The sequence below is a fragment of the Tachysurus fulvidraco genome, chromosome 23 (assembly GCF_022655615.1).
Source record: "Tachysurus fulvidraco isolate hzauxx_2018 chromosome 23, HZAU_PFXX_2.0, whole genome shotgun sequence".
Classification (NCBI taxonomy): domain Eukaryota; kingdom Metazoa; phylum Chordata; class Actinopteri; order Siluriformes; family Bagridae; genus Tachysurus; species Tachysurus fulvidraco.
In genome coordinates, this window is record NC_062540.1 from 2,806,799 (window position 1) to 2,834,298 (window position 27,500).

General features: G+C 40.8%; 2 protein-coding genes across 9 annotated transcripts in view; both read left to right on the top strand.

The window, feature by feature from the left end:
* The window catches only part of fyco1a (FYVE and coiled-coil domain autophagy adaptor 1a), a 22,463-nt gene extending 3,577 nt beyond the window's left edge, over positions 1-18,886 (top strand). For both annotated transcript variants that reach the window (XM_047807163.1, XM_047807164.1), the window contains exons 5-18: positions 687-793; positions 1,782-1,925; positions 2,129-2,222; positions 3,217-5,691; positions 6,251-6,343; positions 6,785-6,903; positions 7,736-7,903; positions 9,417-9,569; positions 10,058-10,293; positions 13,464-13,611; positions 13,776-13,865; positions 15,093-15,303; positions 15,986-16,095; positions 16,534-18,886. In XM_047807163.1, the coding sequence (XP_047663119.1) occupies positions 687-793; positions 1,782-1,925; positions 2,129-2,222; positions 3,217-5,691; positions 6,251-6,343; positions 6,785-6,903; positions 7,736-7,903; positions 9,417-9,569; positions 10,058-10,293; positions 13,464-13,611; positions 13,776-13,865; positions 15,093-15,303; positions 15,986-16,095; positions 16,534-16,609 (4,224 nt within the window). In that variant the 3' untranslated portion in view covers positions 16,610-18,886. The remainder of the gene's footprint in view (positions 1-686; positions 794-1,781; positions 1,926-2,128; positions 2,223-3,216; positions 5,692-6,250; positions 6,344-6,784; positions 6,904-7,735; positions 7,904-9,416; positions 9,570-10,057; positions 10,294-13,463; positions 13,612-13,775; positions 13,866-15,092; positions 15,304-15,985; positions 16,096-16,533) is intronic.
* A 1,930-nt stretch (positions 18,887-20,816) lies between these two features.
* Positions 20,817-27,500, top strand: part of ghrhrl (growth hormone releasing hormone receptor, like) — a 38,230-nt gene continuing 31,546 nt past the window's right edge. For all 7 annotated transcript variants that reach the window (XR_007139330.1, XR_007139329.1, XM_027145294.2 and 4 more), the window contains exon 1: positions 20,817-21,273. Coding sequence is in view for 5 of the 7 variants with exons in the window: in XM_027145294.2 (XP_027001095.1) it covers positions 21,223-21,273 (51 nt within the window). In the remaining 2 variants the exon portion in view is untranslated. The remainder of the gene's footprint in view (positions 21,274-27,500) is intronic.

The window sequence follows — 27,500 nt, forward strand, 5'->3', positions numbered from 1 at the left end:
TCACCATCAATTTCACTTGTAATATCATTATACACCTCTTCTTTCTTTACTTCCTCATCAGGGAACATTGGAATACATAATGCAATATATATTCATTATAACCTGTGCTTAATGTTTCCCCGTGTTTGTGTCCTTTCTGCATCAAACATTTCTGCTATAATGTTTCATCACACAAAATAACGCTGTGCAATAACAATGTCGTTAGAGTTGATTTCCTTTTAGAATTATACAGTTCTAGTATGTTCTAAAACACCTGGGGATGAGTGATGGGATGGTGTGATTTATAGCAGTTTCTTTAGGTCCTTGTTATGTTTATTGATGTAGAACAGCTGCAAAATGATTTCCTGTTCATCTTTTATTGTCTCTTCAAGTGTAAAGTGTGTAGTGGAAAACCTACTGAGCAAAAAAATAATCAAATCATTGACACTGGAAATTTTCAAATTTTTGAAGAACATGATTTTTAATACTTAAATTTGGATTATAAGGCAAGTCCGTGTTGGAGCCAACCAATCAGAATCGAGAATTAGGAAACACCAATGTGGTGTAATGTACATTTTTCATTTGTAAAGGAAATACAGCTTGTATGTGTGATTAAAAACAACCCACTCTTTCTCTCTCTCTCTCTCTCTCTCCCTCTCTCTCTCTCTCTCTCTCTCTCTCTCTCTCTCTCTCTCTCTCTCTCTCAGCTAAAAACATCGCTGGGTAAAGGTCGAGCGTTTATCCGATACTCTCTGGTGCACCAGCGGTTAGCTGACACCCTTCAGCAGTGCCTCATGAACCAAAGGGTCACCAGGTAACCTCTAAAGCTTCGTACATTTAAATTCACATGCACTCGCTTCACTTTTTTTTTCGTTTTGTTTTTGTTCCTGTAAACGATCAGGTTTACACAAGCGATCATTTTCATTGTTTTGGTATTGGTAATCTCTCTTCCCAGTGAAAGTTGTACTTCTTTAAAAAGAATTTCCCTATTTCTTTAGAGCCATGTCACGAGTGGAAGTTGCCCTTTTCAGGTGTTGATAGTTTAATAGGTCCATGTGCGTAAACAATCGAATATGTGCGTATGCCTCGAACTGGTACATGGTATATGGTTATGTCGTGTATGTGACAACGTTCTGCTCATTTGTGGCTGCTTCTAAGTACTGTTTTTGGGATGATGCTGATTTAACTGTTACCTGATTGAACTGTAGCACAAATATGCTTTGTTTTTTAAAATTACTTTAAATGCAGTCCAAAAGTCTGAAACTACATTGAAAATCTGGATTTTATTATTTTATTTTTTTTGCTTATCGGAAATAACAATATCGTAAATAGTGAATCGAATCTGTGGAGTTTATTCCAGCTCAAGACTCAAAAAAGCTAAAAAGGAGATCATCAATACTGTGACATTTGTGTAGATATTTTTATGGTGTACTCTATGTGGTTGAAAGGAATATCGTCTGTAATTGTATTCGTATAAAGAAAAAAACAGAGGATTTTTTACTAATGCTATTAGACTATTGGACATTTATTTATGTACAGAATTATTCACAATAAACATGCTTCCAGTTTTTGTGTTGATATTCCATTTCTATAATTACCTTTATACCTTAATAATTAAATTATTTATATATATATATATATATAAAGCTTGTAGAGCAATACAATCACCATGAAAACCGTTTTGAAATCATTAAATGATTTTTTTGGGTGAAATTATGCTATGAGGAAGCTTTAGCTCACAGGTGGAAATGTTCCTGATTGACTCATACACACAATACTGATAACGAGTGTTTATTCTGTAGTGACTGGTATTATTCCCGGAGTCCCTTTCCAAAGCCACATCTCAGTGCGGACATTATTAACTCTCTTTACGAGCTCAACGAAGTCCAGTTTGACGTCGCGTCCCGGGGTCACGACCTTGATTCAGCCTGGCCCACTTTTGCAAGGTAAGCAGAGCTTATGGCTCAATATACAATCGCACATTAGCGTAGCGACGTCATTCGAGTGTAGCATCGGTCCATCCTATATGCAAAATTCAACAAAACACATAAAAGTGTACAGAGTTTTACATAATGGCTTGAGAATGCTAGAACCTATTCTATTCTAGAACGTTAGTGTTTTTGTGCAATTCTTAAATGTGTGCTCACAGGAGGACTCTGGGAATGAGCAACTCCCCAAACCACGTGTGGAAAGCGCCGAGCCGCAGCTCCAGCATTAACAGCCTGGCCAGCTCATATTCACAGGTGATGTGCTTTAGAGCAAGAAGTAACACTGGAATTGTTACACACAAGACTGAAGAGAAGGTTAAATGAAAAGGTTTTATAGAATTCACTACTGCATGTTTCCAGTAGATGGCAGGATTTACCAAACAACTTCTCATTTTTCTTTAAGGACGATGATTTTCAATCCTTGCCATCGATTAGCTCTGTAGATTAACATTTACTCATTTGGGTGTTGCTCTTATGCAAATTAATAAAGTGGCAATTGAGTAGTTTTAGGGTTCAGGGTCTTGCTCAGTGAAACAACAGTGATAGCTTGGTGGTTCTGGTATTTAATAGTGACGTGACATACGGCTAAGTACGGTGACCCATACTTACCCAGAATTTGTTCTCTGCATTTAACCCATCCAAAGTGCACACACACAGCAGTGAACACACACACACACACCGTGAACACACACCCGGAGCAGTGGGCAGCCATTTATGCTGCGGTGCCCGGGGAGCAGTTGTGGGGTTCAGTGCCTTGCTCAAGGGCACCTCAGTCGTGGCCGGCCCGAGACTCAAACCCACAACCTTAGTCAGAGTCAGACTCTCTAACCATTAGGCCACGACTGCTCCTCATTAGGCCACGACTGCTCCTCATTAGGCCACGACTGCCCCCCATTAGGCCACGACTGCCCCCATTAGGCCACGACTGCTCCCCATTAGGCCACGACTGCCCCCCATTAGGCCACGACTGCCCCATTAGGCCACGACTGCCCCCATCATTAGACTTACAATCTTCCCATCATTAGACTTTAAGGTTAGCAGTAATAAGGTAATTGATGTATCTAGGAAATGTCCCGGTCAGGGTTACTCCTGGTCTTGGGAACCAGTGCCTTTGATGGAATTCTATTTCTTTTTCTTAAGACAGCTTTAGTCAAAGTTTTAAGTTATTCTCTATAGAGAGTTGCAGCTTTTGATCATTGTGTGTCTCTCTCCAGTACCAACTGTTTGTTTTGTACCATCTGTCTCTCAGGCCCCAGAGTTTCTCTGCAGTCCAGAGTTTGAGCATAGCTCGCTAAGTGAAACTGCAGACCCGTTGTCCGATTCTGTAATCACCACCATGGACGAGCTTCGTCTGGAGCTGGATCAGTCTGAGCTGAAACAGCGGGAGCTTGTGGAGCATGTTCAGCAGCTTGGCAGCGAGGCCACAGAGCTACGTGAGGTGGTGTCCACACTTCAGAGGCAGCTGGACATTTCATTAGCAGCTCAGTCTAACCATCAGGAGCTTCAGCTTAAGCTGGAGGTGCTGGCAGAGAGGGAACGGACACTAGCCCAAGATCTGGAGGTCCTGAGGGGACGTGAGGCTGTTAAAGAGGCAGCAAGTCAGACAATTCAGGAGAAGTTAGCAGCTGCAGAAAAAAGAAACCAGGAACTGTTGGCTAAACTAGATGGTGTGCTTGAGGAGAAGGGGCAGAAAACAGCCAGCCAATTTGACTCTGCCCAAAAGATCCATGAACTCCTGGATGGACTGAAGGAAGCAGAGAAAGGCAGGATAGAAGCACTAGCACATGGTGAAGAGAAAAGGATGCAGGCTGAACGTCTGGCTGAAGAGCTCAGAATGAAAGAGCAAGCCCTGAGAGATGGAGAAACTAAAATGGCCGCTTTAACAGAGAAGGGTACAAAGTTGATGAAGCAGGCTGAAGAACAACGTAATGCCATGGATAAACTCCAGGAGGACCTGTCAGTGAGAGAGAAGGAAGCGAGCGGTCTTCAGAAAGACCTGCAAGATCTTCAGTGCTGTCTGCAGGCGATGGAGCAACAGGCTTCTGAAGAGAAGAAAAGGTCTTTGGAGGAGAGAGAGGTGCTGCAGAAAAAGTTGAGCTCTTTAAAAGTAAGCCTAGAAGTTCAGGCGCAAAAACTAAAGTCCCAACTCAAGGCTAAAGAAACTGAACTTATTTCCAGTGTGAAGAAGATCCAGCATTTGGAGGCTGAAGCTGAGAAGATTGCAGCAGAGAAACAGGGTCTGAACGGGAGTATAGTAACGCTGGAGACACGCATCAAAGATCAGGCTAAGATGATAGACGAATACAAGACCAGTCTCACAGAGCTGAAAAACAAACTCCTCCAGACAGACAAGATCAACGAGGAAACCAAGAAGCAGCTGATGGAAAGCAAGGTTTCGTTAGAAAATGAACTGGCTGGTCTCAGGGCATCCGAAAAGCAGGTCAGAGGTCAACTTAATGATGCCAAAGTGACAGTGGATGAGCGAGGACAGCAGATGCGTGAGGAGAATCGCAGTCTGGATGAGAAGCTCCAGAAAGCCATCATGCAGGTTAAGGAGTCAGAAAGTGTTGTCCACAAGTTGGAGCAGGAGAACACAGATCTCAGGGAGGAGAACATAAAGAGTAAAGATGCAGTCACTGCAGTACAGGAAGAACTACGCAAACTTACCGACCAGATCAGGGGTCTAGAGCATAGCCTAGAGGTGGCAAACTATAATGAGGCAAACCTCACTTTACAGCTAAAGGAACAAAACTCCCAGCTGGAAGACAGAGAGAAGCTTTGTGAGGAGCTTCAAGAAAGATTAGATGAACTGGAAGCCCAGGAGGAAGAGCTGGCAGCAGGGAAGGCAGATGCAGAGCAAGCCTTGGAGAAGCAGAGGGATATGATTGAAAGGTTGGCGGCCCAGAGGACAGCGGTGGAAAAAGCTCAGCTGGAGACGAATGCCTGCCGTGCAAAGGAAGCCAAGGACATGGCCTCAAAAGTAGCAATACTGGAGGAGCAGCTGAACCTCAATGGGAAAGAAGTGTCCAGGCTTCTAGAGGAAGTGGTGGACTTAAAGGCCAAGCTGCTCTTTTCTGAGGAGGAGAATTTAAGGATCCAGACTAAGCTGGAAATCACAGAGGCATCTAGGCTAGAGCTGCAGACTTTGACAGAACATCTAAAAAAGCAAGCTGAGGAGCAGAACCGTATTCACATCAAAGAACTTCTACAGTCCAAGCAGCACATGGAGTCGATATCAATACAGCTCGACGCAGAAAGATGTGCTGTTGCTAAAATATCAGCCGAGTTCGCTGCAGCCCAAGACGACCTGGCTGTACTAAAGACCCAAAACGAACAACTGGTTATGGAGAACGCCGAGAGCAGAGAGGGACACCACAAAGCCAACACGGAGATGGCTGAGCTGGGACTGACCATCTGCAAGCTGACAGCGGAACGGGAGGAAGCTCAAAAATGCTGGGCAGCCCAGAGCACCCTGATCCACGAGCTGGAGGAGCGGGGCAAGCATGAAACAGATCGTCTGAATGCCAGCATGGCCGCACTGCGGCAGGAGAATGCCAGTTTGCGAGAGGAGCTCCTACAAACGGAGAAGCTTCCTGAAACTTTGCTGGAGCTGAAGGAGATGCTGGAGAAATCTGAGCGTGAGAGAGATGTGGCACATGAGGAGACAGCATCCATTAGGTTTCAGATGAGTACAGAGAATATGGCGCACCAAAACCAGGTGAAGGTAAGATGTTCTCAAAGACAAGAGAACTACGTTGGATATATCTGGATCAAATTTAAAGTAGCCTTTATTTGTCACATTTCTTTGCATATCCCAGCTTGTAAAGAAGCTGAGGTCAGAGCCCAGGGTCAGCCATGATACAACCCCCATGGAGTATATAGGGTTAAGGGCCTTGCCCACATTGCCAGCTTGGCAGTGCTAGGGATTGAACCCACGACCTTTTGATTAGTAACTAGGAGAAGCAGAGATTCTTTAAAAGAAAAAGAATGCATAACTTTATTAGTTGATGGATAAAGTAGAGAAGGTTAAAGGTTGAGCAGCAGCACCTTGGAGGAGCTGAATATTTAAACTCATGTCATTCTGATAAGTAGGCCTAAACTTTAAACACCAAGCCTAAAGCCTTGAGCTACCATGTAATAAATCCAGTATCCAGTATAATATACTGGCAGCTCACATCATATCTATTCGGTCTATAAGTGGTGCTACATTGTTGAGGTTTTTTTTTTTTTGTATATATTATTGCAAAAAACCTTTAATACTCCAATTCGTTTTTCTTCCTTAGAGCTTAAATGACAAGCTTGAGAGTTTAAAAGCGCAGCTAATGTCTGAATGCGAGAAGACGTCCAGCCTGGAGGTCAGAGTCACAGAGTTAGAGGTCTGTACATTTCTTAAATTCGTTGAAAACGTTTAAACGATGCTCACTTTTTTTTTCTCAGTTTAATACCAGAGCTTGTTACCGCTTGGCATTGCTTCTGCTTCTGCTATCCTTCACGATCTTGTGATGTTTAAACAGCCGTGTGACTCAGTGAAATGGATATCCATTCCTGCTAGACATTTGTCAGACTAATAAGCTAATAAGAAGCACATTAGCACGTGAGCAGTCAGTGCGTATAAGACCCAGTCACAGGGTGTGAGGATGAAAAATGGCAGTCATTCTGCACTGACACCCGGCTCACTATTTGTTTTAATCGGAATGTTCCTGCTCCTGACTCAGTAACGACATCTATGAGTATTGAAATCTTATTCTTTTCAGTACGTTGTATTCCGTATAGACAAACGTAGACCGTCGAAGTAGCCAAGGTCTGTGTTTCTGCAGAATTTGAATTCAGACTGCTCTCGACTGATGGGGGACAAAGATTCGCACATTACGAAGACGGAAAGCCTGATTCGCTGTGCAGAGGATGAAATTCAGCAGCTGAAGGAGAGAGCGACATGGTAACACACTCTTTCTACGCACAAATGCATTTTCTCAACACTTATCTCCTTCCCAAACTCCCACCTCACTTCTCCTCTGTCATAATGACGAAGGAGCCTGTGTAGCCTCTTGTGGTTGCTAAGTAAAATCTGGTGTGGGGTTCCCTCGCAACAGCTCATCACACTTTGTACTTCACCAACACAATAACATACTGACATGATAAAATCACAGCAGATTTTTCACAAGGCTGTATATATCTTTTATTATAAACAAGTTAGGGCGAGTAATATCTTAGATTATGTAAACTTTTCTGACAAGCGGTAGCTATCATAATACAATTATGTGTGGTTTAGCTGTTAGCTAGTAAATTAATACAACCTAAGGAAGGTTAGCATTTAACACGGTGTGGAGTTCGGTCTGTTTTTTTTCTTCAGAAACTGACAGCATGTTTTGCTAACAGGACAGTTAGAGAGCAAGAGTTACGTGAACGCAATTTGTAGGAAGTTATTTAATTTTTTTTCAGCCACTGATTGTCTGAGGCGCAGTACAGAGTTAGCATAGCACTAAGCCTAAAGCTAACTGTCACGGTCGAATGCAATTAAAGCAGGATTCTGACACAGCAGGGTGCTAATCATCAAGGAAATGTACATTTGTGAACTTCCTGAATTCTTGTAATGTCATCCAAGTCATTAAAACGTTTGGATATTATGCAAAACAGAAACGCAGACACATAGAAAGGGATGGAGAAGTAGATATGGCTCCCAGCAGGGTTTGTCTGTCTCCCTCAGACTGTTTCCTCCTGACACAATTTCTGTATCTGACCTTAGCTTCCTCTCTCTTTTCCTGGTCCAGTGTGCAGGAGGCTCTTGCACTAGCACAAACGGAGAAAGGCGAGCTGAAGGAAAAGTTGGAGAAGGTTCAGTCTGATGCTCAAGCCGAGCAAATCAAAATGTCTGCCGAGATTGAAGACCTCGGCAACACGAAAACCAAGCTGGAGGAGCGGCTCATCGAGCTCATCAGGCAAGTTCAACACCGCTCTTTAGTTCTTCTTCCATCTACATTTATCTTCTTATCAGTTTTTACACTCTTTTACACTCTTGTTTCATTTCACTTACATTAGGCAACTTAAAGATACTCGATATAAAATGTGGCCATTTTGCATCATTGAGTCATCATGACATCACTAACCTGCACAGTCCACAATAGTGTGTAGAGTCATTATGATATCACTAGTAGACACAGTACACTGTAGTGTTTTTAGAGTCATTGTGATATCACTAATAGACACAGTGCACTATAGTGTGTATAGAGTCATTGTGATATCACCAATAGACAGTACACTGTAGTGTGAATAGAGTCATTGTGATATCACTAATAGACAGTACACTGTAGTGTGTATAGAGTCATTGTGATATCACTAATAGACAGTACACTGTAGTGTGTATAGAGTCATTGTGATATCACTAATAGACACAGTACACTGTAGTGTGTATAGAGTCATTGTGATATCACTAATAGACAGTAGACATTATTGAACAATGTGTGAACTCTGGTGTTCTGTGCAGGAATAAAGGAGTCAGGTCTTGTAATTCTGTACTGATAAGAGCTTTCACACTGCACTCACTCCTTGACTCAGCCCTTGAGTGTGTGCTGACTATTTTTTTTCTGCTATAAAACAAGTGTACAAGTCAAAAGCAGAATAATCAGAATGACACCAGGGGAGGGACAAACTATGAAGCTTTCTTTAATCAACAAACTTTTCTCCTTAAAATGGCACCAGACAACACAACGATCCCGTGGGGTTCTGTAATCAGTGCGTGGTGTGTGTGTGTGTGTGTGTGTGTGTGTGTGTTTGTGTGTGTGTGTGTGTGTGAGCATTTGTTCTTGTATGTGTGTTTGTAGCATCAAGTGATTTTTATGTTATCAGGAAATGTCCTGCAGTGGACCCAGCATGGTTTAGGGCAGTTTTATTCCCTCTCACAGTGAGAGAGAGAGTGAGTGAGTGTGAGAGAGAGACAGAGAGTGAGTGTGTGAGTGAGTGTGTGAGTGAGTGTGTGAGTGAGTGTGTGAGTGAGTGTGTGAGTGAGTGAGACAGAGAGAGAGAGAGAGAGAGAGAGTGAGAGAGAGTGTGAGAGAGAGAGTGAGAGAGAAATACGGAAAATTTTTTACTCTTCTTCTTTACTGTTGCCCATGTTCTTTCTTTCTTTCTTTCTTTCTTTCTTTCTTTCTTTCTTTCTTTCTTTCTTTCTTTCTTTCTTTCTTTCTTACTTTTTAGTAAATGTGTAATTGGTATAGAAATGCATTGAAGTAAAACTTGTGTGAAAAATGTGAGTCTTTAAGGCGAGTGTGTTGCATGTAAAGGGATGTGATTTAGTTTAGTGTAGTTTGGCTGATGTTCTGAGGTTTTTTCTGCTCAGAGCTCAGCGTGTTATCAGGGCCTGTATTCAGGTGCTGAGTAGAATTTAGAGTGTAGCAGGTGTGTATCATTTATCCTCTTCCCTCTCTCAATTTCCCTCCGCTGTGTCTGATGCAGAGATAAGGATGCTCTGTGGCAGAAGTCTGATGCTCTGGAGTTTGAGCAGAAGCTGAGGGCGGAGGAACAGTGGTGGTTAGTGGACCGAGAGGCTACACACTGTCTACACTGCAACAGCCAGTTCACATGGTGGCTTCGTAAGCATCACTGCAGGTGGAAAACACTCACCACACACACACACACACACACACACACACACACACACGCACACTAACAAACACACTCATAGTTTTGCCGAAAACTGTAAATACATCCATCCATCTGTCTATCTGTTTACATCTATTCATTCATCCCTGCATTCCTCCCTCATCTATCCATCTATTCATCTTGCCATTCTCACATCTATCTATGTTTCTTTCTATCTATCTTTCTTTCTTTCTTTCTTTCTTTCAAATTATTACAAAATATTACAAAAGGCCTGAATCCATGTTCAGAGCCGTAGATGAATGAAAGGAAGGATGATGTAATAAAGTGTACAGCCAGAAATCCTCGTATTTACAGTTTCTTAATTATTATTTAATAACTTACAGCTTACTGTGTGGTTGACAGTAATCCTTCTGCTGTGTTTGTGTGTGTGTGTGTGTGTGTGTGTGTGTGTGTGTGTGTGTGTGTGTGTGTGTGTGTGTGTGTGTGTGAATTAGGTTGTGTGGGCGGATCTTTTGCTACTACTGCAGTAATAACTTTGTGAGTACGAGGTCCGGGGTGAAGAAGGAGCGCTGCTGCATGGAGTGTTACACACACCACAGTGCCGTGGTGGAGAGATTCACCCGCTCGGAAATCAGCAGCACCACCGACACACCTGCAGAACACGCACACACCGCCAGCGCAGCACCACCTCCACCTGCTCCCCCATACATACCTACACCCAGAGTTACAGGTACACACACACACACGGCCAGTCAGCACCACCTCCACCTGCACCCCCATACATACCTACACCCAGAGTTACAGCTAAACACACACACCCACTGCCAGCACAGCACCACCTCCACCTGCACCCCCATACATACCTACACCCAGAGTTACAGCTACACACACACACATCACACACACGGCCAGTCAGCACCATCTTGTCTACAGTCTACACCATGGATTGCAAGTAAACACACATCACACACTCACACACATTTGCGCACACACACACACAGCCAGTCAGCACCACCTCAACTTGCACCACCGCACATACCTCCACCGAGTTACAGGTACACACACACACACCACAACACACACACACACACACACACACACACACACACACACACACACACACACACACACACACACACACACACACACACACACACACACACACAGCCAGCCCCAATTCAAAAATTTCTTACAGTTTTTTCCACTTTAGTGCTTTAAAGTTCTTAGTCTTTGTGTGTGTGTGTGTGTGTGTGTGTGTGTGTGTGTGTGTGTGTGCGAGAGAGACTATGATTGCATGCACACACTGACACTTGTAGCTTCTATAAAAGCAGCATGTGCACTTCAACAAGACAAAAGCGTCTTCACACAGCAGGAGTGTTTCATCCTGATAACCTCTGAGTGAGAGCAGGGAGCAACGCCACATTCAGCTCCAGTCTTTTCACAGTCTTATCACAGCTTCATTCAGCACTAAAACAATTTACTCCCAACAACTGCGTGTTTTAGTTTCTTTTTGCTCCTGGGTTTTGTGTATCTGACCGCACCAAAGTGTAAAATATGAGTCAGAGGAATGGGCTCATCTGATTTAATGGATATTTTCTACAATCTTTATTTCTAAGATCTTTATCCTAAGTTTATTATTATTATTATTATTATTATTATTATTATTATTATTATTATTATTACTATTATATTTTTATTTTTTTTATTTGTATTTTTTTTATTATTATTATTAATGTCAGGGGCTTTAAGGGGAGTTCACCTGGGTCTAACCTAACATTGGCAACTTCTGGCATCATGAGAAACAGCAGCAGTTGACAGCTAGATGTGGTCGTGTCCAGAGATGCAATAAACTTGGACTTCACTCCTTTGTCTCGTGTTATAGGATGCACATAAACACTGCTGAAATTTATAGATCAAAATATTCCAGTAGAACGGTTCATTATAGCGGCATGAAAACGCTGCATGGGCCTCCCATTTATACCCGTTAGGGTTGCTATGGCAGCCTGTGGTAGGAAGAATAAAAGTGCTGCATTATGTTTCAGCAGAATTTCTGATTAAAGTGTCTCAGATATGTTCCATTAAAACTTTTCAATTTTAATTCATATCAAGAGCAGAATACTTGAAATATTCGTATTTAATCTTGAAAACAGACCGAAGATTTTGCTGAAACGAAAATAGAACAAAACTAGAATCTGGTCTATTTTTCAGGGATGTTCGCTGGTCCTACTGTAGATGTGTCAAGTCCTTAAGTTTCTGCTGGTTTCCTGCTACTTTTTATGTCGTCCGCACTTCCGATCTCGTCTAATCTTAAGCACAAGCTAGGCTGAGCGCGTTGATAGGGTTTGTGTGATGTGCATCATACAGCCTTTTTTTTTTTAATATTAGTACAAAAGGAACTCAAAAAAAGGAGCTTTTTCTTTACTAAAAAAAAAAATGAAACTGTGAAAGCCCTCTTTTTTTCCAATACAGTATATCTGAAATCCTTACACCCCAGTGAGTAAGTCAAGTCTGAGAGTGGCGACGAAAATCTCATGCATTGTTCCAAGGTGTAAGAAACTTCAGGCGGCATCTAGAATAGAAAGAATTTTCCACCTAAATCCCTCGAATAAAAAAAGCCGCTCAGTCCGTAGGTCAGTTCTGCGGCATTTCGTTGATCTATTGCATCACCCAGCAGCAGCATGACAAAAGTAATTCCATTTATAGAGTAGCTCCAGTCCTCAGCGTGCTGTTGTGCGTGTTGTATCCATAATTGCCTGCTGTTCATCTTATCAATAAAGCCCTCTGTTGGTGTAGCGTCTCTCCGGCGGATATCGTTCTCAGAGCCGAGCGCGAGAAGTTGTTTCTTGCAGCCGCCACTTTACCTTATTGATTTGTGTGTATTTCAGCAGTGGGGATCGCGTAAGGGATCCAGTCAGCGGTTCCTCCGTAATTTAGGGCTTTTTACATAATTGTCTTTGCTTTGAAACTTGAGCGTTGAAGATGAGATGCTCAGAATCATTCGCGCTGTGTGTTAATGGCGTCTTTTGATCTCGAAGTACTCCTCAGTTCTCATCTGGAGATGTGTCCCTTGTTTTGTTTTATAGAGCTTAGATAGCTTTATGTCCAGTTCTTTAATTCTTTTTGACAGTTTATATAGTACAGATTACGTCACTGGACTCTCATCTTCAACGTATAAAATCCACATTTACTCAAAAGTCTCTGCTGCTGATTTTGTTTTAAAACCCTTGAGATTTCCTGAAACATTCAGCTGTCCTGCGCTGTTTTGAAGTCCTTAAGATTTCAGTCTCCACCCTGTGTGTGTGTGTGTGTGTAGAGTTTGTGCATGTTCTCCCCGTCCTCCGCGGGTTTCCTCCAGGTTCTCCAGTTTTCTCCATCAGTTCAAAGACATGTGAGCTGATTGGCATCTCTTAATTGTCAGGAATAGACTCTAGGTTCCATATGACCCTGTATAGGATCAGTGTTTAATGAAGATGGATGAAGGAAGGGAGGGATGGATGGAGGGAGGGTTGGGTGGATGGATGGATGGATAGATGGAGTGAGGGAGGGAGGAATGGAGGACGGGAGGAAGGGGAAAAGGGAGGGATGGACAGAGGGAAGGATGGATGATGGATGGAGGGAGGGATGGATGGATAGATGGAGGGAAAAAGGGAGGGGTGGACAGAGGATGGATGGATGGAGGGAGGGTTGGATAATTGGATGGAGGGGTGGATGGATAGATGGATATATATATTTCTGGGTTAAATTTTTCTTCCTACCATTAAATTTTCATTCATGTATAAAGTACATATGAAGTGAAGCATTTAAGTGATTAAAGAAATTACACTTTGTTCTTCATCTTCTTCCTGTGTTTGTTTGTGTGTGTGTGTGTGTGTGTGTGTGTGTGTGTGTGTGTGTGTGTAGTAACTGATCCAAATGTAAAGCATGATGATGGAGTGTATGACATCATCACAGACGATGAGGTAAACGGGCTCTACGACAGCGACACACTTTCACAAACAACCGCAGAGTCGCTGGACGGAGAAGCTGAGAGCCGGAACACTCAGGAGCCGTGAGTCGAATAACACACACACACACACACACACACACACACACACACACACATACACACTGTGTGTGTGTGTTTGTATATACATGTAGGTTATATGTGTGTAGATAAGTAGAATGTGACTTGGTGTGTGTGTGTGTGTGTGTGTGTGTGTGTGTGTCCTGTAGAGGTGTTTCTGGTAAAGCAGTGGTTACTGAGGAAATGCCCCCATCTGTACAAGATGCTGAAATCCATCTACTCAAATCAGGAGAACTTGCGTGAGTGTAGAATGACGACATGACAAAATTTAACGATACGTTATATGCTTCCTAATAATTGCTGTCAAAATTAAAAAGAAAATCAAAATAAAAATGTGTATTTTCTTACATTTAAATAACAATACTAATAAATTACTAGAAATAATAATAATAATAATTTTAAAAAATATTTACTTCTCTAAAAACATAAAACCTTTCACAAATTTAAAGAGTGAAAACAGTTTATTGAATCTGCAAAATCAATATTAAAAAATACAGACAGAAGATTTTGTTAGTTTTTTTTTTTTTTTTTTAAATCACTTGTTCATTAGTGACAGTGATAGTACCCCCTTTTCCACCAGAAAGAACCGAGTGCTGGTTCAGAGCTAGTGCTGGTTCTAAGTCGATTCCACTGGCGAACCTTCTAAGAACCGGTTTGCCTTTCCATCGGTTAGAGAGCCGTCACAGCGCCGAGTCTGACATCACTGTATACATGTCATGCGCAACGCTAGCGCAGCAGCGGCAAACACAACAACAACAACGGTAAATGTTGCTTTACCGTTAATGCTCATGGCTTCGTGAACCTACATCAGCATCCAAACACGGCGAATCCAACGTGTACGTGCAGCTCCGTGTAATCTGTATAAACGGAGGCTGTAATCAATAAAGTACATAACGTTATTTTATCATTAACACAGAAAAAATGTAGCTTTAGCATGTAGCTACCTACTATCATGTGTGCTGATAACTGATCATATTGCGGTAAAGTAAAAGTGTATTAAACATTAGTATACTTAAGGCACATTATCACAGTCGCTAACAGTAGCCCCGCCCACAGCTCCTGACACATGCGGTTTAAGTCTAGACCAGCAACTTTTTGATGTTACTTAAGAACCACTTTTCTTGGTTCAGAGCTAGTGCTTTGGCTGTTGAACAAGAAAGAAGTGGTTCTAAATTAGGCTCTGCTTCCGAACCAGCACTAAAACTGCCTTGGTGGAAAAGGGGCAAGTCAGTAGTCACACAGCCGCAAGTAAACATCTCCACAATCCTACCACATTAGTCATCTGAGAAATCAGACTGAAACACGTCATCATGATATTCCCGTCTTTTAAAAAAAAAAATCAGTGGTCTTCTCTGACACACAATATTACATTTCATGTCTGAGAAGAAAACACTTCAGACATTTTCATTTTAGATTATATCATTTTAGTTTTAGTTATTATTGAGCCACTTGTATGATGTGTGTAGCTCCTTAGTCCTGCTGCACATCGACCAGATCCGGCAGTTTGGAGACGCTTCCCGTGAGCTCTTCATCAAGTCCAGTTGCTACAGCATCATCTCCATCACCGTACACGAGCACGGCCACGCCGTCGGCTGGGTTTTCTCATCCGAGCCAAAGAGCATCAGCTTTAGTGTCGTCTATAGAGAATCTACAAACACACCTGAGGAGCAGGCCAAGGTAACACACACACACACACACACACAGGAGACTCCTTCACCACACCATACCCACACACAAACAAACACATACACACATAGAGGAGACTCCTTAACCACATTTTACACACACACACACACACACACACACAAAACATCTCACACTGGAGACTACTTAACCACATTTTACACACTCACACACAAACATACACACACACACATCTCACATTGAAGACTACTTAACCACATTTTACACACACACACACACACACACACACACACACACATAGAGGAGACTCCTTAACCACATTTTACACACACAAACACACATACACACACACACACAGGAGACTCCTTGACCACATTATTCACACACACACACACACACACACACACACACACACACACACACACACAAACACACACACACACAGAGGAGACTCCTTCACCACGTTACACACACACACACACACACACACACACACACACGAGACTCCTTGAACACATCATACACACACACTGAAGAGTCCTTCACCACGTCACACACAAACACACACATACACAATTGTATGACTAAGGCTTTAAAAAGGCTTTATTTTCCACAGAATTTTTCAGTTGAACATTTATTAATTTTTGTATCTTGGTATTTAGTAGAAGTATTCCTATATATATATATATATAAATGAGTGTTCATCTTGCCCCAGGTTCTGATCCCCCTGACTCGGTGTAACGCGCACAAGGAGACCATTCGTGGCCAGCTGAAAGCCAGAAACCCCGGAGTCTACACACTCATCTTTGACAACTCCTACTCCAGGTACAATTGGTTTTAAAACACAGCCTTTCACTCTAGCTGAGAGGTAAAAGAATTCAAACCCAGAGCCGGTGTGTTATCTACACTTACACCACAACGGGCTAGGTGGGTTAATTTTCAACAACAGCACTGCTCTGAGAGGTTTATGTATATTTATGACGCTATACTAGCGTTTCTATGGTAACGTTTCAATCAAAGGGGCATGTACGGTAAACACTATGTAAGGGTGGGACAGGAAGTAATGTCTTGCCTCGTGAACGTTTCACAGCGTACATTTATCTGTTTGGAAAACAAAAGGATATCCTAGGTTAACAATTTCATTGTATACAACAAATAAAATCTCAGGATTGTTGCAATGATGATGGATTATTTTTCTGCAACAGCACACGCCGCAGTTGTGCTTTAAATCGCGATGATGTCGGTTTGTGATCGTTTCTCTAGGTTCATCTCCAAGAAAGTCAACTATCACTTGACCACCGAAAAGCCCATCATCTACGATGGAAGTGACTGCCCTTAGACCCACGCTGGATTTTTCTTTTTTTTTATTTTGTTCCCTTTTCAGCACAACATGTTGATCTTCGTTTGGTTAGCACTACAAAAACGAGACGAAGATCCGAAGGAGCGCTCGGAGGCCGTGTTTGTTATTAACGATGTGCCTTTCTGCTTATTAATAACGTGTTCCTTTCTTTAAATTTTTAATCACTGCACTTTTTAAACAGCATATCACATTAGACGTAAAAGCCAAGCTACACACTACATCATCAGTCTGCTGCTAATGGAAGGGAATTATATATTTATATAAAAACATATTTCCGGATTTTCACACGAGGTTTCTCGAGCGAAAACGTCTTTTTAAACTCCAGCTCTAAAAGCAAATCAAAGTAAAACGACACTTTTTTCCCTCTCAAAGCGGAGACGGCACAATTTACCAAAGCTGGAGGTTTCTCACAGTCAGGGAGGTTTTTTTAATACTGTAAATTGCAGCTAAGTTCTACATTACGGGCGACAATCAAGTACGACGTCTAAAATATCCAGGTGCTGTGAGGTAACTGTCGCCTCGACAACCAAAGACAAGTCAAGGATGATGAAGCAACACACACAAACACACACACACACACACACACACACACACACACTATACACACTATAGCTTTTAGAGGTAGAGTGTGTGGTGGTCTGGGAAAAACCTTTTATACTGTATGTAGAAATTTTCACCAGACATTTTTTTTATCTCCTGTGATGTATCTCAAGCACAAGCAACGTTCTGACACTAAATTAAAGAACGTCGAGAAAAAATTGTTTGACATTTCGACAGCCGGCGTCTGATTGCGAGTTGTTCGCCATGTGACGAACTCACCTCGTAAACGTGGGAAAGTTCTGAATAGCAGCATTTTAGCATCAACGCAAAGAAAGAACAATAAAACATCCGACGCTTGATGTTTTTTAGCAACCGGCTACACAAATACCTGCAGCGAGGGTTGTATAATTTCCTCCTCGATACTGTTACCATAACATTATTATATTATTATATTGTTATTATTATATTATCATTATCATAATTTCTTTTAAATGTAAACAGTGCCACTTGGTTTTAACGTCGAGGCTGCGAGCGACCATGTCGGTAGCCTAGGATGTGGTAGCCTAGTGGTTAAGGTGTTGGGCTACCAATCGGAAGGTTGTGAGTTCGATTTCCAAGTCCACCAATCTGCCACTGCTGGGCCCCTGAGCAAGGCCCTTAACCCTCAATTGCTCAGTTGTATAAAAATGTGATGATAAAATGTAAGTCGCTATGGATAAGTGCGTCTGCTAAATGCTGTAAATGTAATGTTGAGTTTCGGTCACTTGCTGAACTCAGAGTTGTGTTCAGTGACATTTAACAGCTTTTCCCACACCAACACACACACGTCTCAGGGGTTTTATCTCACTAAACAAACAACACGAAACACGAACACTAACATCAGCCAAAGTGCCTTAAATGAATGAAGTACTTGGAAAAGAAAGTCAAACATCTCCAAGCTTTTATACCAATCTGAATTAAAACACTTACACAGATAATCTATGTTTTTTTTTTTTTTTTTTTTTTTTTTTTTTTAAATCTGTTAAATTACAAATGTAAAGAATTGTTTATTATTTAAAAGTACTTGTTTATGTGAAAAACATGATGAAAGACAGGGAGTCGTTTCTCGTTTCAAATTTTTTTTTACTTATTCGTCTATTTGTCGTTACAAGAATTGTTCGCCATCCAAAGCAGCACTGCGATAATCAACGTGTCATGGAGAAAACAACGTTATTTACAATTTTAAAGAACAAACACTAAGCGTCCGTCGCAGTGGGCCGAGGATATGCTGGTGACATTCACGGTGTTTCCAACATCTCCTGGAATATTCATTTTATCTGTGGTACATGCACGGAGTCAGCTTCACCCTTCTGTCCTCTTTCCCTCCTAGTTATCACAAAAAAAAGTTGCCATTTTTTAATTTTTTTGTTTTAATCATTTTATTGTTTCATTCTATGTTTTGACGCAGCCGTAAAGCCGACGTGACCGCGGCTGCTTTCAGCTGAGTATCACAACACTGCAGGATTTTCTACACGGTTTCGTTCGAGTCGTTCTTTGGTTTTCACGTACGGATATACATCTCATGTTTTTTAGACAGATGTTTTTAAGAGCGTTCCTGGTCACTAAGGTGATATACAGGTGATATACAGTATGTAAACTCTACCGAGCTTTCACAAGTCGCTGTTATGAGTTTGTTGTACATTTTAAAACGATGTAATAAATTTTTATTTAACGATTGTTAGCGGTTTTTTTTTTGTTTTTTTTTTTACGATTTTTTTTTCATTTTCTATAACTTAATAAGCTGTTTGTGTCTTATTAACTTCAGGAGAAAGAGAGATAGAGAGAGAGAGAGAGAGAGAGAGAGAGAGAGAGAGAGAGAGAGAGAGAGAGAGATGAAAGTCCAGTGCAGGAACTGCTTCTTGTAATGTAAGTGATAACAGAATAGTCACAGAACTATAAACCGATAAGATGTAACTATGTGGTGTTTTTTATTCTTTTAAATTTATCATCATCCACAAGCCGCTGCAGCAGAAGACAAACTAAACACTTGAAGTGCTGTTATTAGAAAATAATCCACTTCTAGTCACAGCTTCACCTCTGGCAAAGTGTTGACACTGGAGACTCCTTTTTCTAAACTTTAGGGGGGGAAAAAATCACATTTTGAACAATCAGATTCAAGAATTGAACAGCATTGTATTTAATGATATAGATCACGTTTTAAGCATAAAACGCTCACGTTACATCATTTAGTGAGGAACTAACAAATAAGAAATACATTCAAAATGCTTTCCTGACTTTTTAATCACGTCTTTTCGGCTGCTTTAGAAGAACAGCACTTATAGTCTTAAAGTCTTAAAAATATTCAGTACTCTTATAAAATCACTCAGAGGAAATGGTCCATAATTTCTACAGTTTCACGGCATCAACATTCTCTCAAGGTGTTTAAAGAAAATGTGTACAAGTGAAGAAGTGCTGTCTTGCTTTTACTCAGTTAATGAGGGTGGACATATAGGAGGAAGGAAAGCGTTATTATGTACTGTACAGTAAGAAGGAGGGAAGAAAACGGACCAGTGATGGACTGTTTATAGCTGTTACAGTATGTAAGATGTGAGAACAGGAATATTGACTCAGTATGACATTACATGTAGCTCTGAACTGGTAGATCACTTCGACCTCGAGTCACAACACCACTGATAGTTTTCCTGTAACAGGAAAGTGACTTATTCGTGTTTCATGGAACCATTCAGTTGCTTGCTTTTCTACAGATTGCCTTTTGATTATTCATCTCTTTTGAGCTTTGTGCCATAAAAACCAAAACTTCATCAGAAGTGATTCTTGAGGAACCAAAACCTATTTTTAACTGAGCAATCTGAGTCTCGACGCATGCCACAAGAGGACGTGTCTGGTAATTCATCCTGCGTAATCTACATTTGCCTCCTGACTCTGCTTCCTTCACTCGGTGCTGATTGCTGATTGCGTCCTCCAGCACCGTGTCTCGGTCTCGGTTCACAACACAAACGCTCAGGAGATTTGAGTCTGAACCTTTTCTGGCTCCATAATCCCGGCGGGACAAACACATGGGCTGATGCGCCTCAGTGGGTGATGAGATTGCTACCAGTATCGCAGAGCAACACACGTTCCCTTAAGCTGGACAAAAGGTTAGGAGACCAGTTCATCAGTAAACAACCAAACTGGGAGTGTTTCGTAGCGTGACTGAGCGCACGTCAAACCTCTGTGCACTTAGATGAGCTGTTTAAAGGAAACCTAGAAAAAATACAAACATACATGAGGAACAAGGGACAAGAAATGAGTGAACTGAGGAAGGAAGCAAGGAAGGAAGGAAGGAAGGTATAGTTAGGTATAAGATTGAAGGGAAGAAGAAGGTTAGTGCGGAAGAGAATGATGGAAGTAAGAAATAAAGGAACGGAGTGAAGAAAGGAAAGGAAGTAAATAGTGTAAATAAATAATAAATATATATATATATTTATATATAAAATAAATATTAAAAATATAATAAATAAATATACATATAATAATTAAGTAAATAAAATCAATAAATTCAAAAATAAAAAATATAATAAATATAAATAATAAATAAATATAAATAAAAACAAATAAATAAATATATAAATAAAAATGATAAATGTAAATATATATATAAATAATTAAGTAAAATAGTAAATAAATAAATAAATAAAATTGTAATAAATAAATAAATGTCATAAGTAAACATTAAATGAATGAATGGATGAGTTTAGATATTCATCTAAGTCTGAAATGTACTTAGTTTCTGACCAGTGAACTGTAAGGAATTTATGAGCTAATAATGTAATAATTGTTTGTTTTATCGAATAATTATTTTGTTTTATAAAACCATAAATTGTCTCCTCCAGAGAAGTGACTGAGAAATAAATGAGACCGGTTTACAGCGTGTCTTTGGGGTACCGTTACCGGTACCGCTTGCGCGTCACCGGGTGCGAGTGCGCGCGCTCCGCGTGGCTATAAAGGAAACTGCGCGCGCTCCGGTGGCGTTAAGAGTGCGCGAGGGGGTTGTTCAGAGAGCTGGAGCCGACATGATCACTCTGTGCACCGGAACCGTGTGGTTTATATCGCTTACAGCAGCCGTAAGTACTGAGATCTTCTCTTACCGACATCACAGACAGTGGAGACCTGAAGTCAACATGTTTATTGTACTGGGTTTATTAAGAGTTTTAGTGTTTAGTGTCTTGTTGCTTCTTAGAGAAACCTTTTTTTTTTTGTTTTGTTTTGTTTTTGCATTTATGTTAATGAATTATTCAGTAAGATTATTTCTAATGTAGAGTGTAACTATATGTATAAAACTTTATGGATGCCAAGCTACATGTCTGTAGGGTTCATCTACAAACCCTATAGATTTACTTTACAAACTTTCATGGGGAATTCTTATGTAGAGTGTGTAGTACAGGTGTAATGCAATGCTAATGTGTGTGTACCTGGGCTTGGGTGAAGCGGACACTGCCTACTTTTGTGTGTGTGTGTGTGTGTGTGAGAGAGAGAGAGAGAGAGAGAGAGAGAGAGAGAGAGAGAGAGAGAGAGAGAGAGTGTGTGTGTGTGTGTGAGAGAGAGAGAGAGAGAGAGAGTGTGTGTGTGTGTGTGTGTGTGTGTGTGTGTGTGTGTGTGTGTGTGTGTGTGTGTGTGTGTGTGTGTGTGTGTGTGTGTGTGTGTGTGTGTGACTGTGAGTGTGTGTGTGTGTGTGTGTGTGTGTGTGTGTGTGTGTGAGTGTGTGTGTGCTTAACCCTATCACTATGCACTGATACAGGAAACTCCAGAAAACCCCAAATGTATAAATATCATTGTAAACAGTGTTTTCTGGCTCTGAAAGTTTCTCAACTTCAGCGTTGTCTTTTTCGTAAGTAAACATAAAATTCATACAGTTATTAATTTCCTTTGTGATATTTTGCAACCAAATTAAATTGGTCTGTTTCCCAAAATATAATCAAACTAATCGAATGCACACAAACTGACGAGGAACTGATGCCAGTTTTTGTACAAACTTGATATGTAACATTGTGCCATGAAAGTAAACTCTTTTTTTTAATGTGATTTTTTTGTGTGCTTGCATTGAAGAAAGATCTCCTCCTTTTTGATCTCGACTTATTTGGACCTCCATGATATGACAGAACTCTGTGTATAACGACGCTTAACGACGATGTGTAACACAATACACACACACTGACACTAGAGGGCTTCACTGTAAATGTGTTCTCTCTTCGACACTGTTAGTTAATACACTTCCTGTCTGACATGTTTACATAATAAATGTGCCCTAGTGGGTCAGACTTATTTCTTTCTTAACCAGGACAGAGATCTTTGAATCAGCGTGCTAATTTCTCATCATGCATGCACGAGTGTGAGGTGGAATAAGATGTCCCAAACTAATTGTGTTCATTTAGGCTTGGGCATGTCAATGCTGCCCAGCAGAGCTGCCACACGGCCACCATGTTTCCTTCTCTACACCGATATCATGTCTCATGACAGCTGTAAAGGTCTCTGCGTTACATTAAAGCTGCTGTAAGCAGTTTTATAAACAAAACAATCCGAATAACTGTCAACGATATCATTAAAATACATGGTCTTGTGAGGAAAAACTATCCTGGGTGTTTAACTATCCTCCAATCTGTCCATTTCTCTGCACAGAGATGGTGCACAGGAAGTCCATATAAGGTAAGTTTTTTTTCACTGAAGCCCCAGTGAAAATATCAGTGTATGTTTTCATCTATTCGTGACAGAAGCTGATAAAACCTAACGGTAAGTGTAACATCGAGTGTTGCGGATAAAGGATTAACCCACAAAATGTGCCAGATTGTTAAGAATTGAAATTGTTCTGTAGAGCGGGTGAATAGAAGAGTGATATTCGGTCTGGATTTTCAATCCCAGAGCTTTAGAGCTTATTACTAGTTTCTGATCTAACTGGCTAACATTACACCAAATCGTAGCTAGCTGAAATTTGCTTAGCTAGCTGTACTCTGGTCACGCTTACAGAATATTCATGTAAGTAATTATGTTACGTCTATAATTCTGTTGTTTATGTCCTAACGTTAGTTATGTAGGAAAGTTATGATGTTAGCTAGCTAACTAACTTACGCAATTAAGATTCACAGCTTCTTGAAAATTAATTATTATGTTTGCTAGCTTCTTGTGTATTTAGCTTGATTCGTACACATACACACACACACACACACACACACACATACAGAAACACACACACATGCTAACATGATTATCTAACATTATTGTCAGTTGCTGGTGCAAATATTTGACCTCATTTCTGCACCTCGTAAATTTTATTTATTTCATCAGTAAAGCAGAAGTAGATTCAATTAACCCACATGTCAGTTTTTATCCGTTTATACAATAGTTGTATTTCATGTTGTGGAATGTCCACGAGACACTATTTCCTGTCATCAGTTTAGTGTCTTTTCCTGATGATTTGTAATAGAAGTCTAGTCCCATGAGCAGCATTTATTATTTTTTTTTAATAACCCATCAATCTGTAGAAGCTACGTGACGGTGTGACTGCAACGTGTTTGTCATCCCCGGCTCTCTGCTATCATTATCCCTTCTCTGCTCTTAGTAGCTCTTTTCTTCTCTCACTTAAATCACCAGGAATAGAGCTTTGAGAAGATGTATTAACTAGCATTATCTTCTGAAAAAAAGTCACCGCCTCGTGCTGAAAAACAGTACAGGACGTAGAAATACAGCCGGGGAGAAAAAGGAAATCTCTGTCTTAGTCAATCTGGGGCTCTTTACATAGCTATTAGCTTTGATGTTTTGGCACATGGGCTTATGAAACATGAAACAACGTATTCCAGGTTAAAAGTATTAAGTATTAACATAAAATACAACGGTATATATTATGAGTTACTATATGTAATTAAAATAATCAGATGATCATTTGACAGATTTGATGTCATTTTTGAGTGATTTTTACATGAAGCTTATTTTATTTCCAAATGTGTGTTTTTTTCTTGTAATTCAGTTGTTTTCACATGATTTACTTGACTTTTTATCCATTTGATTTATTTATCTATTGATTCATTTATTTTCATGTGATCTTTATGCATGAGTCATTACGTTTCCCACCATTTTCCTTTATGTTATTAATGTTATGTAATGTTATTTTACATGATTTGTTAGTTTATCAAGGGGACACGGTGGCTTAGTGGTTAGCACTTTCGCCTCACACCTCCAGGGTCGGGGTTCGATTCCCGCCTCCGCCTTGTGTGTGTGGAATTTGCATGTTCTCCCCGTGCCTTGGGGGTTTCCTCCCCTGGTCCAAAGACATGCATGGTAGGTTGATTGGCATCTCCGTAGTGTGTGAGTGAATGAGAGTGTGTGTGTGCGCTGTGATGGGTTGGCACTCCGTCCAGGGTGTATCCTGCCTCGATGCCCGATGCCCCTGAGATAGGCGCAGGCTCCCCGTTTATCACACTTTACACAGTTTGGTTAATATTTGTATTTTTTTTTACCTAGGTTTTTCCCCGTTCATTAATTTTCACGTGATTCATTTCTTTTACATTTTACATAATCATGATCCATTTGTTTTCAGTCTATTCATTTAACTCACATATGTTTTTACACACGATTCATTTGTTTACATATTTTATTTTTTTCAAGCAATCTCTTTTTTTCCCATCTGTGATTTTTATACAATTATTTCATCCACAATATTAGATTTATTATTTATTTATTTATTTATTTACTCACGATTCTTATCGCCGTATGAGTCGAGCCACTCTATTTGATTCACATTAATAATAAACCTCAATTCTCTTTCCCAATGAGCACAGTGCTAATAATTATCCTTCAGTATGTGTTTGCCAGTTCTTCTGAATCATCGAGGTACATGCGGTGTGCTCTCAAGACGCTTCACTTTTCCTGCTTGTTTCTGTTGCTTTTTTTTTTTTTTGCCTCCAGTCTTGTTTCAGTAAATGAAACGAAGCTCAGCGGGGTTCAAGTCGAGTTATTGACTTTGCCTGTTGGGAATATTTCACCATCTTCTCGTATATAAATGCAGAAACACGTCCGAACAGAAACGAGCTGACATTTGATGGATCACGGCTTACTGGTCAGGTCAACCTGACATTTTCTGATATTACTTGTTTTCCTGGAATTTTACAAAACAAAAACAGACTCAATCAATCGCGATCCAAAGAAATGAAGCGAGTCTCTATTCATAGAATCGGCGCCGCTTCGTTCTCAGAGGAACAAAGAAGTCAATATCAGGGGTCAGGTGGGTGGATTGGACTGACAGATTCATTCACAGTCGGTTCAAAAACTCCTGACCTATGATGAAGCACCATCTCAGGAAGGCATTTTCAGACACTTCAGTCTGGATTTAACCTGCGGCCGTGTTACTACTCTCAAAGACGTGGTGCATCTTTTTGTTCCTCCACCTCTCCATCACTAGCTAATCTTCATAGACAAGCCCCTCGAAGCGTTCCTTATCTTACGTGTAGTCCGTGATACAGTACCTCTGTGCTTCGGTCTGGCACAGTGTCCCAGATCTGTTGCAGTGTTTTATTAAAATTAAATATGGTGTTCAGTACTGTAGCCTTCGGGGCTTAACATATCCGATTTTCCTTATTACTCTGTGGACTGATTCTACCTAAGACATTAATTCTCTTTACCAGAAGCCAAAAAAATGGAATTGACTCAACAGTGGTGTTAAAATGAAGCTCGTATGAAAGTAGCCACTCAGGACTTTATCAGTATTTCTGTGTTTATCTAGAATACAAGAGGTGATAGATTCATCGCAAAAGTTGCTATAGTACAAAAACGGTTCATTTTTTTCCACACAGATGTTTGTGTCTCCGGATTAAATGTTGACGTCAAACCCATTTTTCGCTCTCTGAGACGCTCCGAGTGTTTGTTCATCTAAAACAGCTCGAATGTATCTATAACAGTAAAATTCAATGTAAGATCATCAACAGAGGGAAAAACGCACGTCCTACACGTTTAAGATCAGACTCGCAGACAGAACATCAGATTTATTTACGCTGATTGAAAACGTCCTGTAAGTTTGTGCCCAGAAAAAAGAAAAGAAAGATCGAACAGATCATTATTTCTAATCAAATCCAAATCCAGATGTGATTAGTGCAGGAATCTGAGATGTTCACGGCTCTGGATCGAATTCAGGTCTCATTGTCCTCTCTCCACATTGTCTCCTACATTTCCCTGCGCTTTATAGTGACACAATTCGGCCTCTCCGTGAATCGCTCGGGTATTCGGACAACCTCATTTGCTTCCAGTTCATCGAAGAGCACTTGTTCCCCCTCTCATGCTGCCACAACGGGGCTCACAATGATTGCCTCATCCAGAGTTTCTCTCCTCACTGACTCTAACAGCTTGACTTGGGATTACACTGTGCCAAGATGGAGGCAAAGATCAGATCCATCACAGATCTGTCACTAAACCCGCTCACGTCGTCTCGTTCTCCAGGATCGATCTCGATCGTCAGTCCTGCGCCTCTCTTACAGTTTAAACCAATCTAAAACAGGAAATGACCGATATAATCACTAACACGAGAGTTTCCAGGAGGACGTTCATTAGGGTTTTTTCTCATCGGTTTAGACACTCATCACCTTGGCAACTGATAAAGACATCCTGAAAATGAGACTGCAAAGAAGAAATAACGATGTAGTCAGTGAAATGATCCCGCTGACCCATATACGGATATAAGGGTCACTTAATGGAGCTCGGTCCCATCACGTAAAAATGGGAATGAACATCTCGTCGGGTGCAGATGCGGTTTCTCTGGAAGCGGGAAGGACAGCAGAGACACACAAGTGCATTTTATTTCATTATTTATTTATTTATTTATTTATTTTCTTTGCAGCCTGTATGCCTAGGTGTCTCTCTCTTTCTCTCTCTTTTCCTCCATTTCTCCTCACTTTTTTTCAATTTTCCCTGCATTAGTGCATTGATTAGCGAAAGTGCCTCACGTGTTTTAGTGAACTCAGCCTTTTCATTCTTCACGCTTGAGCATTTGGGGTATTTTGACAGCCCTGTGCTGGATGGACAAGAGCCTTTCATCACCTGCTCATCAGAAAGAGGTGTAAAAACACCCATATGCATTTGAGGGAGGAATGGAAATCGGTTCGTTCAACGCTCTCATTTACCGCCGCACCGAATAAACGAGCGATAATTTGCACGTGCGATCTGACGATAAGGCTGGCGAGGAAACAGATGTTCTGTAGGTGCAGGTCTATGAGGGCAGCCATAACCGACGCTTAGTCCTTTTTATCAGTATACTGGTGTTATCAAGTTACGAAATATTTTTAATCAGTGAAAAGAAACAAATGAGGTTCTG